At 43.3% G+C, this 19,483-nt stretch overlaps 1 protein-coding gene across 1 annotated transcript in view; it reads right to left on the reverse strand.

The window, feature by feature from the left end:
- Positions 1-1,850: 1,850 nt before the first annotated feature.
- Positions 1,851-19,483, reverse strand: part of GUCY1A2 (guanylate cyclase 1 soluble subunit alpha 2) — a 348,066-nt gene continuing 330,433 nt past the window's right edge. Inside the window, exon 8 of the mRNA XM_075331311.1 lies at positions 1,851-5,360. Coding sequence (XP_075187426.1) covers positions 5,153-5,360 — 208 coding nt within the window. The 3' untranslated portion in view covers positions 1,851-5,152. The remainder of the gene's footprint in view (positions 5,361-19,483) is intronic.

Below are 19,483 nucleotides of genomic sequence, written 5' to 3' on the forward strand. Positions count from 1 at the left end.
CTCCCTGACTGCGCTCACTACCTCCCGTAGTTGCCTGTTCCACACTCTGACTGCCCTCACTGCCTCCTGTTGTTGCCTGTTCCACTCCCTGACTGCCCTCACTGTCAAAAAGTTTTTCCTAATGTCTAATCTGAATCTCCTTCCTTTACGTTTCATCCCATTGCTTCTTGTATTTCCTTATGCTAATGAGAATAGGGTGGTTCCCTCTGCAGTGTGACCTTTCAGATATTTGTAGACCGCTATTAAGTCTCCTCTCAGCCTTCTCTTTTTCAAACTAAACATCCTTATTTCTTTTAGCTGTTCTTCATAGGACATGGTTTGCCTTCTACCTCCTACCATCTTGGTTGCTTTTCTCTGGACTTTCTCCAATATATCAATGTATTTTTTGAATTGGGGCACCCAGAACTGTACACAGTATTCCAGGTGGGGTCTGACCAGGGCAGAGTATATAGAATCATACTTGGGAGACAATCAGTGAATATTAATGATGATATCAACCGTAAAGGAGCATCATAATCAATATAAAAGTAGTGATTTTTATGAAAGTGGTTATAGTAAAATACACAGGGCCGGATTTAACAAACACAGCTTTATGAAGAAGCTGCAGATAGCACACCATTTAGATTGTATGAATGATAACTGCAGCAGGGGGATGTATACTGACTTTACTGCGGACAGTGACCAATGAATTCATAAGATTATTAAGAAAATGATTAATACGATGGGGTAGTGCCAAAATTTAGATGGGGATAGAATAAAATCCTAATCAGGCGGTATGAATGATGATGATAGCAGCATGAGAAGACTGAGTTGAACTTGTGGGAGACAGTGACCAGTTCATTCATGATAGTTTACAATTGACGAGGTAGAATGGGGGAAGTTAGATATCAATATAGTTTTCTTTTCTGGACTTTGGCAATCAAAATCTCCTTAGTAGAAGACATTATATTGTCCTTATGTTTTTTTTTCATGGATCCATAGATTAAGAGGTACAATATAAGTCAATATCAAATGTCACTTTGACTACTAACATTGTAATGAAAGGCTGAAAGTTAACGAGTTGGTCTAAAATTAAAAAACGTTTCTTATCGCATATTTATATACAGCGATGGGATTATGAAAAGGTTAAATATTTCATTATAAATGGTCAGAAAATGTTTCCTATTTATTATAGAACAGCATTTAGAAATTACATTCAGATGCTATGGTGGTCAGTTATCTCCTTACCGTCGTTACTCATGTGATGTCGCATATTGACGTGAACGTAAGAAAATTATACACCCGCCTGACACATGCTGCTAAAAATCCTGCATCCATGTATGACAACTAATACAATCAGAAAGCAAAACTCCACGTTGAAACAATGGACGTGGTTCCAATGGGTCTTGACAACTTAGTATGTCACAAAACTACGATATCCATGAATTCTTTTTTGCGCCGTAGCGGAGGTCGAATGTAGCAGAGTGCAATTTGTGATATCACAACACCTTTTATTTTACAAAGGACTTCTGATACATCTCAATCAGAGTTTTAACCTCTTGGATTTGAAACGTTGTGTTAAATAAATATATATATATATGACGCCATCTTTTTTTTTCAGAGTTCCAAATTCCTAGTTTCCCCTTACAAGTAAAATATATCTTTGTACCGTGTTAGCCAGTAGAGATAAAAAATTGTTTAAAAGAACTGAGAGTCCTCAGTGGTTGATGCCTTTTAATGGCTAACTGAAAAGATGGTAATAATTGCAAGCTTTCGAGACTACTCATGCCTGATGAAGAGACCGGAGTAGTCTCGAAAGCTTGCAATTATTACCATCTTTTCAGTTAGCCATTAAAAGGTATCAACCACTGAGGACTCTCAGTTCTTTTAAACAATTTTTTTAGTTTACCCTTAAGAATTTGTATAATTAATGGGGATGTCCCATTGGTAACATCTCCTTCAAAATGTTGCTGCCACCACAACAGGATGGTTGACACATGTTTAGACCTGCAGTCTGGCCATGGATGGTTCTTTATCTAATACAAGGAAAAATCGAGTCTTCCAGAAGTGAATCCATTCCTTCAAAACACTGTCTCATAGTGAACCGTCCTACTAGGGGATGTTTTACCCTAAAAGTATCATCTTTAATTATGTCCATATAGCTCATAGGGCATTTGGACGGAGGTTATTTTTCATTTCTGGATGCCAGCGGCCAACACCATTACGGGGAGTTTATCACGTAGAGATTCATGAAAACGCCATTAAATGGGTGTTCCAATATACAGGAATCATTTCCATCCTAAATCACTTATATAATGCAATAATCTAAACTATTCTCTGATATACTTTAATTACAATTTTCCTCTCCTTCCCTAACTACACTTTTTGACTGGTTTTACTTTTTTTTATACTATCTCCTTTTTTGATGACGCTTTGTTTGAGAATCCCAGTGAATGCTGGGATACTCAAACAAAGCATCATCAGGGGGCTGGGGCTGCAGTCACTGCCTGAAACCAAAAATCATCAGTGATGCTCATTTCAGGGGCTGATCTGGTGATTTGGTTCTTGCCTGCTGGGCACTGTGCAATGTGCACAGTGACAACACGCTCTCTGATTCTGACTCAGATCTGTAGTAACGAGCCAGCACCAGAGAAAAGTGATCTGTCAGTTGTCTCTGCATGCTGGGTAGTCTTAGAACACTAACAGTGCGCTCTCCTCTGGTGCTGGATCGTTATTATTGATCTGAACCGGAATCAGAGAACGTGCTGTCGTTGTGCACATTGCAATTTTTGGTTTTACTGATGATGCTTTGTTTTGCACAGTACACGGCACGCAGGGTCTATCCCTGCCCCTGAAACGAGTCCCGCTGATGACACTTAGTTTGAGTATGCCAGCATGCACTGGGATTCTCAAATAAAGCACCATCAAAAAAAGAAGTAAAAAAAGTTAGATAATGTAGCTAGGGAAAAATAGGGAATTTTAATTAAAAAATATTAGAAATTAGTTTAGATTACTGCGAAAATAGGGATTTAGCATGAATATTACTCTATGTTGGATCACCCCTTTAAGTTAACTTTATAACTCAGTCTTCATGTTACTCCCCCTAGTGGTGGCTGTATTTTACAGTAATCATTATTTTAGGATCATCTCAATGGCTATGTAAAGGAAAGCAGGGGATTCGCAACGTTTTGAGAAGTTTTCCAGGAGTGATGAAAAATAATGAAGTAAACAGCTAGTAAAAAAATTGGTCTCCCTAGTTTTGTGTAAATTTTATGTTTTTTTCAGCTTTGTTTGCTCCTGGCGTGCAATGCTTGTTTTGCTATTACACTTCTGGATTGGAGGTGAGTAGGTTTTATAGTTTTCAGCCTTGATCTTCAAATCTGAGCATTCTTAGAATGTGCTGAAACAACTATTTTGTTCATCCTTAGTTCATGAAACCAGGTTTTTTATTCCAAATCTGAGTACACCCCCTAAAGGGTGCGGTATAAATTCTGCCCTATGCGCAGACCGTGCCCATGTGCGTGCTGTCTACTACGAAAAAGCGTACTTTGGGAAAGGCCGACATTCAAGGTAAATTGTATGTCGGCACGGTGGCTCAGTGGTTAGCACTGCAGTCTTGCAGCACTGGGGTCCTGGGTTCAAATCCCACCAAGGACACCATCTGCAAGGAGTTTATATGTTCTCCCTGTGTTTGCATGGGTTTCCTCCGGGTTCTCCGGTTTCCTCCCACACTCCAAAAAATATACTCATAGGGAACCTAGATTGTGAGCCCCAATGGGGACAGTGTTGCCAATGTATGTAAAGCGCTGTGGAATTAACAGTGCTATATAAATGAATAAATATTATTATTATGGCAGTTTTCCCATTAGATCTGTGGACACACGGCCAGCCTGCGGACCAGTGCTGTAACTTGAAGCTTGTGGGTCCCAAAGTAAAATGACCAATGGGACCCCCAATTATTGCATGTCTTTAATAATAATGGTCTTTCCATATGGGCCAAAAGGGGCATGTGGGCTCCCTAGGTTCCAGAGACCGGGTGTGATTGCAACCCCTGCCCCTGTAACAGTGCACCCCTGCTCAAGACCACCTATCCAAACTAAATTGGAAAAGTAAAAGAACATTATAGGGTGTGGATCAAATTCAGCGAATAAATAAGTCTCAAAAAAGTAACTCAGATCCTATTAATCAGGGCAGAATATTTATATGTAAGGCTCAAATTTGGACACTGATTTGGCTCCTTAAAGGGAATGTGTCATCAGGTTTTTCCTACCTAATCGAAGAGAAGAATAATAGGGACAGGGATCCTGATTCCCATGTGTGTCACTTACTGGGCAGCTTGCTGTAGTTTTGATAAAATCCCTGTTTTATCAACAGGAGATGCAATGTAGTCTTCTATATTCATGAGCTCTGTGTAACCCCTGCCCCCACCACTGATTGGCAGCTTTCTATGTGCAATGTACATGAGCCGCCAATCAATGATGTGGGCGGGGTTACACTGAGCTTAGCATTCATAGAATGGGCAGATCTGCCGCATATAAAAAAGCAATTTTATCAAAACTACACCAAGCAGCTTAGTAAGTGACACATGGCTAGAATCAGGGTCTCTGCCCCTACAAGGGTAAAGGAACCAGTTCCATGACAAATTCAGCTCTGCTACATCAGGATATTGGCCATGATTCCATAGTATTATTCCAAATCGAAAAATTTGTATCATGTCTACAGGTCACTTTACAATTAACAATTGCACGTCACTGTGGAGTTTGGCCGTGAAGTTCTGACATTGTGAATGTCTACAAGCAGATGGCTAAACCATGTGTACAAACACTAACAAACAGAACCAAAAATAGAAAGTCAATCATTAGACTATATGAATAGTGTGAAAGTTTTGAAAACTCCTAGATCGGATATTTTGGGGTGAGATGGTTTATTGTTCAAATGGAAACACCAGGGAAGGAATTTGGGGTTCTATCCTCCGCGCTGGGTTCCCGACACCCGTGACTCACCGCCAAAATAGGTAATTATTGCCTGGCTGGATGCAGAGTTCTCACTGTTGTGTTCTTTAATGGCACAGTAGATTCTCTACACTTCTGTCTTGACCCATTTAAGGGCTTGTGCTTTTTTTTTTCTCTTTTTTTCTCTTTTTTTTTAAATAGTTTTTGATCTACAGAAGGTTTCATACGCTCGTTTCCCTAAGGTACATAGTGCCGATGTTGTACGAAACTTTTCTCATTCTGACAGTTGTTAAAGGATGCTTTGACTGTTTCGGGCCTTTATCCATCTCCAAGAAATAACAGATCCCAGGAATTTGCTTTGGAAAGTTTTCTGGAAGCTCCTCACGTGACCGAGAAATAAACTGAAAAGATTCTTCTCCCTTTAAAAGCCTGCGGAGAAAAGAGAGCAGAAGATTCAGATACAAATCGTGCTTGAAAATCACATTAGAAATGTGGATCATTCTACGCTTCAGATGTGGTCCCATAAATATACTGTATGTGTTGTATGTCCACCACTCTGTATAGGGTGGCTTGGCAAAGTAAACATGAGTTCTTTGGAAATTTGGAGGATTAAATCAGGACAAACTTAACCAGCATCTTTTATACATGAGATTATGTAACAGTTTCCAGAAACATACAACTCTATAACAATGTGCTAGGCAATAGTAAATTGAAGGTTTTAATAATCTTCACATAGGGCTTCCAGAGTAACATACAGGACAGTCTGTTCACAAATTATCCTCTCTCCTTACACAGTGTCTTTCTCCTCAGACCTTGGATATACACAGAGCAGAACACTGTACCTTATCATTGCAGTAAGGTGGAGGAGGGGAGGATCCTGTACTCGTCAATCTTCACTATCCTTCTGCTGCACAGAGTTTGCTTTTGAACTATCATGAGCTGTTCTCCACTCCTGGCAGTCTCTGTCCTGAACTGGCAGATCTCTGTAGCTTCAATTTTCTCAGGATACATACACTACCCTTTTCTGAGCACTGCTCCTTATTTGCAGAGAGACACCCCTTTCCTTTTTCAGAGACAAATACCCACTCTCTGCTTCCCAGCATCCCCTGGGTGACTGCTAGATACTTCCTACCTTCTGCTACAGGCTTAACTCCACAGTTGCTGGATGATTTTAGATCATCTGTGCAGTTCCTACTTGTCACTTATGTTTAGGGCCAGATACATTATTGCATTAGTGCCTCTTTTTTTTTTTTTTTTTTTTTTTTAAGAGAAAGAGAGGAGGATCCAGAGTAGTTCCAAGACTTCCAAATGTATAAAACATAGCTTTTTTTGTAAAAAAAAAGTTGAAAAATGTACAGAGACAGCAATAGGCACTGCAAGAGTTGGTGTAGGTATATAACTACACATTTCAGCACACTGCCTATTGCTGTCTCTGTACATTTTTTTTTAATTTTTTTTTATTGAAAATTTTAAACATAATAGTATTAGTCTCTGTACATTTTTATACTTTTTTGTACAATAAAAGCTAAGTTTTATACATTTAAAAGTCTTGGAACTAAGCTGCATCCTACTCCCCTTCTCTCAGCATTCTCTAGCATATATAGGAGGGGAGAAGGTTTCTACCACCAGATCCGTGCATAACTTTTCGAAACCCATTTTTCCAGAAACAGCAACATGGTGTGCTGACAATCTTGTAGGGTTTTTTTTTTAAGTTTGTCATTGTTGACAGGGTTACCAAATGTTTTTGCTTGATTCATTATTTTCAACTTTTCACAAATCTCTCCCTACCCTTCATTGGGATTTTATGTACACCAGACTTTTCTTTTCCACAATTTTTGCAGCATCTTATAAAATATGCATTTTTTTTTTAGCTAAAAAGTTGTAACAAAAGTTAGAAAGAAAAATCAAAAGGAATTTTGACTTTGCACAAAATTCCTGAACTGTAGGGGCCATTTTGAAGAATTAGGCGCAAACACAGGCGCTGAAACCTTCAGTCTGGAACTGGCGTCTTCTCACCTAGGGCGTTGTGCACATGGTGCGTTTTTTGATACTTTTTTTGGTGCAGCTTTGTGACAAAAATGCATGACCATTCCTTATCCCATTAAAGTCAATGAAAATTCTGAAATGCTGTGCGCACGTTGCTTATTCTTTCCTTGTAGATTTGGGTTCCGAATCAATCAGCAACATGTCAATTATTGGTGCGTTTTTTAAACCCTTATACCCATTGACTTCACTACAAAAAACGCATGGCAAAAAAAACCCAACAAAAAATGCACCAAGGTGCATTTAACTGCCTTTAACTGCATTTAACAAGGTGCAGATTTTGGTGCATAAAATGTCTGTACCAAATACTCAGCGTGCGCACATAACCATAAGAAAGCTGGAAAAGGAGTCGGCCAAAATACCTGCAGACGGTCCAGAAGTCTCATTGAAATTTACAGAAATTGTTTGCAGTAATTGCCACAAAAATATTAAGTTAAGGGAGCCATCAGTCATGTCAAGGCCATTTTTATGGGGGTTTTTTTATTATTATTTTTCTGTTGAACCAAAATTCAGAAGCAAAATATCCATGTCTGGTTGTCATTAGTTGATATTTAGAAAATTGAAATTGAAAATTACTTTTGTCCCTTACAAGTTGAGTGACCATTGTGGGTTTTCCCTATCTTAACAGAAGCTACCAACAATTTCGTCCACATCTGTATTTACAGATATACGGTAACAGCAATTTAGATTGGCAGCAGGTTTTCTTTCTTATTTTTATTTATTTTTCATTTATCTCACACATTGTGCCCCTAATGAGGTCACAAGAAAACCTTTGGGAGGCATTTCAACATTTAAATACTTTTTATTTTATCTAATTTTCCCTGTAACTGGGGCTGCTATATATCACCACAGTTACAAGGGTAATTCATCCTCCTGGCTGCATACCAGAGATACTGGGGTCTTCTAGGATGCAGAAAGTCTTGCTCCCAACAATAACATGATTGAGATTCAGAAGAGAAGGGCTTTCATCGTTTCCAATACTATGTAAGGCCCCCTTCACACGTCCGTGTCTCCGGTACGTGTTAGGTCCGTTCCTGCACGTACCGGAGACGAGGACACACGTACTCTAATGTTATTCAATATATCGAGTTACACGTGCGTTTTTCCATACGGTGCTTGTGTCCGTGTGCGTGATACATTTGTTTGTCCATAAAACACGGATGCATTTCCATTTTCCTCACGGAACACGCACACACGCACCCATTAAACTCTCTGGGTCCGTGAGCACACGTACATGACACGGATGCATCTCTGTGTGGTCCGTGTCCGTTTTGTGCTTTTTTGAAGCGATGTCGGTCAATCTTTTTTTCTGTGTATGGCAGTCAATCTCCCTAAGTCCGTCAGTCAGTCTCTCCCCCTGTCTCATACTCACCGATCCCCGATCACGGGCGCGGTGCTGCACAGCTGTTAAAAAAGCTCTGGTGGCTTTTACTATTTTGAAAATGCCGACCACCCATTATTCAATCTCGTATTCACTGCTTTCCCGCCCACCGGCGCCTATGATTGGTTGCAGTGAGACACGCCCCCACGCTCAGTGACAGCTGTTTCACTACAACCAATCACAGCCGCCGGTGGGCGTGTCAATATCAAGCAGTAAAAAAAAAAAATAAGTAATTAAAAAAAAACGGCGTGCGGTCCCCCAAATTTTGATACCAGACAGGGTAAAGCCACATGGCTGAAGGCTAGTATTCTCAGGATGGGGAGCTCCACGTTATGGGGAGCCCCCCAGCCTAACAATATCAGCCATCAGCCGCCCGGAATTGCCGCATCAATTAGATGTGACAGTCCCGGGGCTGTACCCGACTCATCCCGAATTGCCCTGGTGCGATGGCAATCGGGGTAATAAGGAGTTAATGGCAGCAGCCCATAGCTGCCACTAAGTCCAAGATTAATCATGGCAGGCATCTCCCTGAGATACCTTCCATGATTAATCTGTAAGTTAAAGTAAATAAACACACACAGTCAAAAAATCCTTTACTTGAAATAATAAACAATAAAAAACACCCTCGTTCACCACTTTATTACGCCCCAAAAACCCCTCCATGTCCGGTGTAACCCACAGAGGTGCCGCGAAGCTCTCAGCTCTGCTACATAAAGCTGACAAGAGCTGCAGTAGAACACCGCCACTCCTGCCAGCTCCACGCAGAAACTGAGGTGAGTTGCACGATCAGCGATGACGTCAGTCGGGTTTCTCGCGGCCACTGCCGGATCCTCCAACTGTGACAGTAAGTCATTCGAGTGACTGAAGTGAGCTGCGCGATCAGCGATGAAGTCACAGGTCAGTTGCGGTCTCGGGTGGGTGATTCTAGCTAGCCGTGGGTAACCTGAGTGACGGCAGCGCTAATCGCGCTGCTCACTTCAGTCACTCAGGGGATTAGCGATCACCGGTGAGTCCTGCACGGGTGACCGCTAATCAGTACGCGACACACAGACAGAGCTGCGGTATGACAATGAAGTCGGGTGAGGTTCACCCGAGTTCATTCTCATCGCGCGTCGCTGTCTGCTGTCAGCGGGCATGTAGCAACGTCATTGTGCATCACACACGGACCTTTTCACACAGACAACACATGGACATAACACGTACGTATCTCACGCACACACGGACATTCCGCACGCACACACGCCTAGCATACGCCATCCCACGGATGTCACATGTACCAGTAAAACGGACATAAAATACTGAACACGGACCCAAAAAACGGCACGTAAGACACGCACGTGTTTTTCACGTGAGTGTGAAGGGGGCCTAACATAGTACTTGTTCTGTGCTGTGTATTTAGGAATCCAGAAGGCAGAGACAGTAAAAAAAAAAACATCTGCCTTCTGTATGGGGAGTCTGGCTTTGTCTGACAGCTGGCTTCCCACAGATTCACAATCTAGTGCAGCTATTATACTATGCAGTCATGTTGTAAAACACCACTGCAGACCACAATGCTGGATGTTTATAGCCTATGGCCGAACCGGAAGTAATTAAGGAATCATTCTAAGAAGTGAACAGTCCTCTAATTCATTGGTTGATTTCCCCAGAAAGATTTAATGAAGCTTGATAGAGGAATATCTAACAACCCACTGAGCAGAATATGTTCTGCCTTCATCTAAAAATCAGCATAGTGCAGAGATTATCATCTACATACAGTCAGTGGGGGAGATAGTTAGGGATTTGGGAGAGTCAGAAAGCAGTAACAAAAGTAGAGGTAATTAGAGGCCCCCTTGTGCTGTATTCTCACCATGGGAAATAGATGCAAAATAAAAGAGCAATTAGCTTGGTGAAAAATCATTAGTATTCATCCTTTTAAAGAAGTGCTATAATTATCTGTAATATGAGCAATTGTTGTAGTCTCACAGCTGAAGGCTATGACGGTGTTGAAAATAAAATCTTCTAGAATTGATTTCCCACTTAGAATAATAATAAATACTTTGCTTTACATCCCATAGACCTGTTATCCCAATAAAACATAGTCATGGCCGAAAGTGTTGGCACACTTGAAATTATTCCAGAAAATGAAGCATTTCTCCCAGAAAAATATTGAGACTACACGTTTTGTTATTCACATGTTTAGTTCATTGGTGTGAATTGGAACAACACAAAAAATGGGAAAAAGGGAAATTCGACATAATTTCACAGAAACCCCCAAAACGGGCCAGACAACATTGTGGCCACCTTTCCAAAATTGTGGGTAAACAACTTTGTTTCAAGAATGTGATGTTCGTTCACTCTCACCTGTGGTAAGTAGCAGCTGTGGGCAATATGAAAATCACACCGGAAACCAGATAAAAAGGGGAGAAGTTGACTCAATATTCTTATTGTGTGTCTGTGTGTGTCACATTAAGGGGTACTTTGCACGCTGCGACATCGCTAGCCGATGATAGCGATGCCGAGCGCGATAGTACCTGCCCCCGTCGCACATGCGATATCTTGTGATAGCTGCCGTAGCGAACATTATCGCTACGGCAGCTTCACACGCACTTACCTGCCCTGCAACGTCACTCTGGATGGCGACCCGCCTCCTTCCTAAGGGGGCGGGTCGTGCAGCGTCACAGCGACGTCACATGGCAGGCGGCCAATAGAAGCGGAGGGGTGGAGATGAGCGGGAAGTAAACATCCCGCCCACCTCCTTCCTTCCGCATTGGCGGTGGAGGCAGGTAAGGAGATGTTCCTCGCTCCTGTGGCTTCACACACAGCGATGTGTGCTGCCACAGGAACGAGGAGCAACATCGTATCTCCTATTGGTGCGACATTATGGAAATGTCCGACACTACACAGATCACCGATTTACGACGTTTTTGCGATCGTTTATCGGCGCAGCTAGGCTTTACATGTTGCGACGTCGTTACCGGCGCCAGATGTGCGTCACTTTCGATTTGACCCCGACGATATCGCAGTAGCGATGTCGCAACGTGCAAAGTACCCCTAAGTATGGAGAACAGAAATAGGAGAAGAAAACTGTTTTAGGACTTGAGAACCAAAATTGTTGAAAATTATCAACAATCTCACAGTTACAGGTCCATGTCCAGAGATCCTCCTGATATTCCTTTGTCCATGGTGTTTAACATAATCATAAAGTTTACAATCTATTGCACTGTAGCTAATCTCTGTGGATGTGGACGGCAAAGAAAAGTTGATGAATGTCAGATGGTGGATAAACAACACCAATCAAATCCCAAAGAAATTCAAGCTGTCATGTAGGATCAGGGGGTATCAGTGTCAGCATGAACTGTGCTTCTACATTTGAATAAAATGAAATGCTATGGGGAGACCCAGGAAGACCCCATTTCTGACACAGAGACAAAAAAAGGCTAGACTGCAGTTTGCCAAAATATACATGAGTAAGCCAAAATTCTTCTGGTAAAGCGACTTGTGGACAGATGAGACCAAGATAGAACTTTTGGTAAAGCACATCATTCTACTGTTTACCGAAAACGGAATGAGGCCAACAAAAAAAAAGAACACCGTACTTACAGTCAATTATGGTGGAGGTTCAAAGATGTTTTGGCGTTGCTTTGCTGCCTCTGGCTTTGGGTGCCTTGACTTTGTGCAAAGCATCATGAAATCTTCCAGGGTCATAGGTCTTCCAGCAGGACAATGACCCACATACATATTTGAAGACGCCCCCAGAAATTGATGTAAACAAAGCACTGGAGAGTTCTGAAGTGGCAACAATGAGTCTGGATCTAAATCGCATTAAACATTTAAACTGCTGTTGAGAAAAGATGCCTTCAAATATGAGAGACCTGGAGCAGTTTGCAAAAGAAAAGTCCAAAATTACAGTTGACAGTGTAAGAAGCTGTTGATGGTTATAGGAAGAGATTGATTGCAAATATTTATTCTAAAGTTATGTGTAACCAAATATTAAGTTGAGGGTGCCAACAATTTTGTCCGGTCCATTTTTGGAGTTTTGTGTGAAATTATGTCCAATATGCCTTTTTTTCCCTTTTTTTTGTGTTGTTCCAATACATACAAAGGAAGTAAACATTAGTATAACAAAACGTTTAATTCCAATAATTTTTTGAGGAAAAATACTTCAATTTATTAAACAATTTCAAGGGTGTCCACACTTTCAGCCATGACTGTACATGGACTAATTTTGTGTTATGTTGTTATATTAGGTTACATTTAATAACAGCCTCAGGAGGCAGAACTTTCAAAGAGAAAAACCCGGTAAATGTAAAAACTGTATACTGAAAAAATATCAATTATTTCTTTATTTTCTATACACCAGATACAATGCAGGTCTGATTTTATTTTCAAGTGTCCCTTGCATTACTTAGTGGCGGGGAGCATCACTTTTGGTTGTGGTGTAGCTTTAAAGAGATTATCTCATGTTAGTAAACAGGTAAAATTGTGAAGTTGTTGTAAAAACAAGCAACTTTACAAAAATTCTCTCAGGTTACAAGCATGGATTCTTAATTCTATAGGGTTCTGCTTGTGGTCCAAGTAACCGGCCACCTCTGCAGCCTCATCAGAAGTGGCTGGTTTCCTAAGAAAGTAGCACACACAAATGTCGCGGGCAGGGGGTGACTGACCACGTCAGGGAAGGCTACCCGAGGCGCTCGGATCCGGGATCGCGGCTGGGGCTCGAGTGGCAGCCGGATCCGGGGCTCGTGCAGCGTCCCACTGCCCACAACAATAAAAAGGGGGGTATTTACAGGGGAAGAGTTTGTCAGTGATGCCACCCGTGGGTTGCGGTGATGGTTGGTGACACCGCCGCTGTCTTTGTATGGGACGCCCGGGGCTGATGGAACGGGGCAGCACGATGGTATCCCCTCCACGAGTAGGGGAGGTGTAGTCCCAGGGCCCAGGTGTATGGGAGAGGATGCTGCGGAGCATATTCTGCAGGGCTGAACCGGGTGGTATTGGTGTACTCACAGTTCCAGAGAAATTCACACAAAGTCCAAATGGTAAACCAAATTGCCAGTGACCGGTGACCTCTGGCGCATGTATTCGGGTCCCACACCCTGGTACAGCAAACAGGGGTCCCTTCCTCTTGCACTTAGTGTTTGTGTCTTCAGTTTGACTACTCCGCTTGAAACAGGGAAGTCCACTCCCGGTGATTCTGTGTTTTGGGAGCTGTGGCCCGTGAGAACTGACCCGTGGGATCTTAGCAGGCAATTGCGGAGCCCTATCCCACTCGTTGGGCTTCCGTCTCGCTCTATCTGGGCCTCCTGTGGGACAAGACGTGGAATCTTGTCCCCTGCTGGCTAATTGACAAGGGGCTTGATGCAGTCCTCGCCCTAGAGTTCAGGCACCCCGACTGTGCACGGCCTCCGGACCGGATTCCCGCTGTCGGCACCGGCGGGCAACAACCCTGCCCCGGTCCACTTAAGGTCTCCCACGAACGGATCTCCGTTGCCTGTGGCCCTGTCTGCCTTCTGCCACCTAGTCAGTAGTCCGGTAGTCCAGGGGCTCCAACCCCTGACTATCCTGTCACTCCACACTCCTCTCACTTCCTCTGTCAGGACTGTTCTGTTTGTGTTCCCTCCCCTGACACCTCAGGACCCCTAGGTGGGCATCACCATCCACTTGGCCCCGCCCATTGGTGTGTCCCTATTGTCATGGGCGGTGACTAGGCTTTACTGGCTGGTGTTGTGTACTGGGTGTGGGTTTGTGTTAGTATGCCAAGGAGGATGGAGTCCTGCACCTGAAAGATTTGTGCAGTCTCTGTGACAACCTTGTTTTGCCAGGGCGTCACACATGCATACTCTATCCATTAGCACCTACAAGTGTACTCTGATGATGGCAGGATCAGTGGATCACCTCAGCTTCAGTGCCCTGATCCCGTGCTGCAGAGGCTGGTAAAAGTCAAGCACTGCACTCATTAGCCCCATAGGGAATGTGTGGAGGAGCAATTGAGCGCGTGCACTGCCCTCCATTCTAGTGTGATAAAAGTGCCCCGTTCTGCGGATCGATTTGGCTCCAAGCAGTCAGACCCCCAACATTCAACAGAGTATCACATGTTCTAAGCAGAGATGATAACTTGTTTTACCGGACAATCCCCTTTAACTCCTACAATAGTCATTTTTTCCCATTTTATCACCCAACTGTGTATAATCAGGGCATTAGTCGCTTCGCGATGTTGACTGGTATCCAGATTGAAGAGTTTTGGTCAATGCTGAATAAGTAACAATATGAGCATAGACATACAGTAGTTATAAGGGCCATGTGTGAGTATTTAGGAGATGTGTTTCTCAGGCTCTGATTGGGTTACACCTTTTGCCAAAAGCACTCATTTTTGTATATTTTTTGCTTTGTTTTACAATGTGTTACTTTTGATAGTAAAGTAACACACTGCATTTCATAATGTACTAAATAACCACTTTTAGAAAATGTATACAGTATATCACAAAAGTGAGCACACCTGTCACATGGAGGCTTTTATAAACTTCACTGACTGTCATGTCGGTGTCGGGATCTGTTCAGACTACTGATTCCGATACTCCACCTGATAACTTCTCTAATGCCTTTGATCTACACAGGAAGACTCGGGCATCAGCCTGTAGAGTGATAGTTCATAGGCAGGTTAGCAAGAGTTAATATCTGCTAGTCTGTTTGTTAATCTGCTTTGATCACATGTTGTGGGGGAGCCTATCATATCTACTCCCCTCCTAAATACGCTGGTTAGATCCTTCCTTCTATGCCAGCTATAGTTTATCTTAGCTGGTATGGTGAGGTGTTATGATCCAGACTATCTGGTAGTTGTAGTTCTTGTTGCTGAGTGCAGCTGTGGGGTTAACCCTTGTTGCCTTTTGTTGCTACCTTCCTGCTCTTGCTTTTCTCCTGAGTCTCTCATGGTCTATTCTTTTGTGTGTGTGCAGTGTGTCAGAGTTTTGGTTTTGCTTTGTCAGTCTTTATCTGTGTTTCCATCTCATTTCTGCCCCTTCCTTCCCTGGTGGGAGGAGGGAATCAGATTACTTTTTTTTTAGGAGCATAGCCAGACTTGGGCATCTCCACCATCAGCAGTAACCCTTAGGTTAAGAATTGCTTATGGTCCCCTAGCGTGAGGGACAGCATAGGAGCCCTTGTACCTCCTCTGTCTGATCCCTGCATTTATGTGTCGCTGCAGCAGCTGATTATACGTCTCATACGGTATTGTGTATCACACAACCACCCCATGTGAGTGCACCACTGTCATCTGTGCACTGTTTTTTAACCAGTTAGGAACCTATTGCACCTCTTTTGCTCCCCTATTACATTCAGATTTAATATTCATGGGTCATCAAAGTCTTTACAGTGGAAGACTCTATTAAATGTAGATGGATGCCAAACAAAAATGACTATTTTAAAAAAATATCACCGTGTAATCTTGAATGTTTAGCCTTTACAGAGAACAGAACATAAAACATGTTTTTCATTTTCTTTCCTGAAGAAATATGGAAAGTTTTACAATCACGTCCAGTATATTTTCACTTTCTGGTGATGAAAATTGATTGCTTTGGTAGAGTGTCCTACTTAATCTCTTCAATCATGTCTTGTAAAGCATTAACATGATCAAGACAATGAAAGTGTCGGGATCAATGAAAGTGTCGGGAATAAAGTTGGAGATGTTAACTCATTGTGTAGAAATGTTATTTATGGACTACCATTGGGATGGTTTGGATATCTATTTTGTATTTTGTTTGATGCTTAAAGATGTGATCACCCATATTTATTATTGGCCACATCGATATTATGTTGAGAAACAAGGTTTCTCTCAAATACCTTGTGTTGCCAATAGTGCTTGTGAGCGGCGCTATTGCAGACCACTCTCCCTCATCGCCTGACCCCCGGGCTCCGTGACCTTGGGGAGTCGGTGATGTCACGTCAACTTCCTGCTCATCTGATATCACCAAAGCTGGCCACAGTCTCCGTGAGTCACCGGGTTGTGGGTGGTGTGTCGCCACTCAGGACAGCCCAGCATGACACCCTATCATCTCCCTGCTCCCTACTCTTTCACTGCAGAGCGCTCAAGCAGGAGACCCCCTGGGCTGTGAAGAGCGGTGACATGCTGCCCACAGCCCAGTGACTCACGGAGACTGGGGCCGACTGTGGTGATGTGAGAGGAGCAGGAAGATGACGTGACATCACCGGATCCCCAAGGTCATGGTGCCTGGGGGTCAGGCGATGGGGAAGAGCGGACTGCAAAATTGGCAACACAAGGTATTTGAGAGAAACCTTGTTTCTCAACATAATATTGTTGTGGCCAATAATGAATATGGGTGAACCTCCTTTAACTTTGGTCTTGATTTTGGACTTCTGCCAACCCTTCTAAACCCCCTTTTAAACTAAGTCCAGCATTGGCACTAGATGAAGGTAGGCTCCCGGACACCAAAGTCATGATTAACCTTCTGTCTATACAATTTTCTGACCAGCAATAAGCAGATTACCTATATTTCTATGGGTAACCCAAACCCAGTTAGCATTTAAGCAGGTGTGCCTGATTCTGTTATTGGTTCTGACCATACCCCACGGACACTACATCTGTTTCTACAAGTGCGTGGTCAAACATTTAAAGTACACTTTAATCAATAGATCTTAAAATAAAAATATGTTTCACAATTGGATGTGTTAAAAAAAATTTCCTGTGCTGATATAATCTTATATACTGTATGTGTCCCTTCTGTGTACTGTGTAATGGCCGTGTCTGACCGTACAGGGACATGGTCTGATTATACCACATCTCCTTGGCAGGAGAGGAAACAAAAAAAGCACACAAACAGGATCACTTCTGTGAGGTAAAATGTTTCTTTCCCTGTTTTTAAGCAATATTTTACCTTAAAGAAATAATTATTTGTGCCCCATGCTATAATGTTTGTATACTCTCTTTTGCATCCTCCCCGGCCCAGGAGATGTGGTATGATCAGACCATGTCTCTGTACAGTACACAGCAGGGGCACATATATAAGATTATCTCAGCACAGGAACATTTTATATAACACATCCAATTGTGGAAATTATTATTATATATTCTCAGTTCTATTTGTTTGCTAGAAGTGTATACAGCTAGCACACCATGGGATCACATCTGATTCTTTCTGTGAGGTAAATACCGTATTTTTCATTTTATAAGACGCACTTTTTGCCCCCCAAAATTGTGGGGAAAATAGGGGTGCGTCTTACAAAGTGAATGTAACTTACCGGGCAGTAATGCGGCGGTGGAGTGAGTCACAGGAGGCTGGTGCTGGTGCTGCCGCTGGAGCGGAGGCGGCCGCCATGGATCCCCCAGCAATCGGCTGCGGTGGTGGCCGCCATGGATCCCCCGGCAATCGGCTGCGGTGGCGGCCGCCATGGATCCCACGGCAATCGGCTGCGGAGGCGGCTGCCATGGATCCCCCGGCAATCGGCTGCGGTGGCGGCCACCATGGATCCCCCGGAAATCGGCTGCGGTGGCGGCCGCCATGGATCCCCCGGAAATCGGCTGCGGTGGCGGCCGCCATGGATCCCGTGGTAATCGGCTACAGCAGCGGTCACCATAGCCGAAATCTTTATCTGCGCCTGCGCTGCCTCCAACGCGACTTCCGGAAAATAGCTGCGGAGGTGACGCAGGCGCAGATGGAGATCTCAGAGAAGCAAGATCTCCATCTGCGCATGCGCCGCCTTCCGTAGCCATTTTCCTGAAGTCCATCACGTCGGAGGCTACGCAGGCGTAGATAGAGATCACGGTTCTCGAAGATCGCGATCTGCGCATGCGCGGGCTCCATTTTAGATCTCCGCAGCAGGCGGAGACTATCATAAGAAAGAGGAGAGAGAGAAGAATGATTCTCCTCCTCCTCACTAGGGCTGGATGCTGATTGGTGGAGACAACTTCTGCAGAGCTGCCTCTACCAATCAGTGATCTGAGCCTGACAAAGTGTTGTCAGTTGAACGAAGGGTCCTAGTAGGTGAGCAAAAAACACTGAAGGGGAATACAACCCCCATCATCAGCCTTCAGAATATACTGTATCAATCGGTGTATTCTGAAGGATGATCGGGGCTGTAGTCCTTTAGTGTAAACACTCCAGGGAGGGACTAATGTAGTGGCCAAAGTGTAAATGTGACTACCACCCCCCTCATCTTTCAGAATACAGCCATGTATGGTATACAGTACATGGGTGTATTCCTAAGGATGAGGGGGGTGGTAGTCCCAGATCCCCATAAAAGTGCATCATGTAGGTCCCCCATAGCCGTGTCATCCACGGATCCCACATAACAGTGCATCATCCACTGGTCCCCAGAATAGTGCGTCATCCACAGGTCCCCCATAGCAATGCATCATCCACAGGTTCCCCATAATAGTGCGTCATCCACAGATCCCCCACAGCAGTGTCATCCACAGGTCCCCTATAAGAGTGCGTCATCCACATGTCCCCCATAATAGTGCGTCATCCACAGGTCCCCCATAACAGTGCGCCATCCACAGGTCCCCCATAGCAGTGTCATCCACAGGTCCCCCATAGCAGTGCGTTATCCACAGGTCCCCCACAGCAGTGCATCATCCACAGATCCCCCCATAACAGACCCTCCTGTTGAGTCTAAATTGTTAAAATAATGGGGTTTTTTTAATTTTATTATAATGTTTTAGCACACTATTTGGCTCAATTTTTTTTTTTAATTTTTCCTCTTCTAAAACCTAGGTGCGTCTTATAATCAGGTGCGTCTTATAAAGCGAAAAATACGGTAATTTCCTGACCTGTTTAAAAACGTGTTTTTGCCTCACAGAAATAATCGACTGCGATCTTATACTGTCATGACTATATAATCTTTTTTCTGTCCTCCCCTACCTCTGGTATATCTGACCATGTTCCTGCATGGTCGCACACATCCATTACACAGGACACAGAACAGGAACCTTTTTTTTTAACACATTCAATTGTGGAAATTATACTTAATCTCAGATCTATTCATTTAAATGTAGTTTGTTCATAGGACAATCCCTTTATTTATCAATTGCCTTCACAGTTACCGCCTCCTCCTACATTTCTATCATTAAAAATGTTGTTTTAAGAAGGCAACCCCTCTCTTAAAGGTAACCAGTCAGCTCCTCAGCCCCTCCTAA

The sequence above is a fragment of the Anomaloglossus baeobatrachus genome (assembly GCF_048569485.1).
Source record: "Anomaloglossus baeobatrachus isolate aAnoBae1 chromosome 2 unlocalized genomic scaffold, aAnoBae1.hap1 SUPER_2_unloc_1, whole genome shotgun sequence".
Classification (NCBI taxonomy): Eukaryota; Metazoa; Chordata; class Amphibia; order Anura; family Aromobatidae; genus Anomaloglossus; species Anomaloglossus baeobatrachus.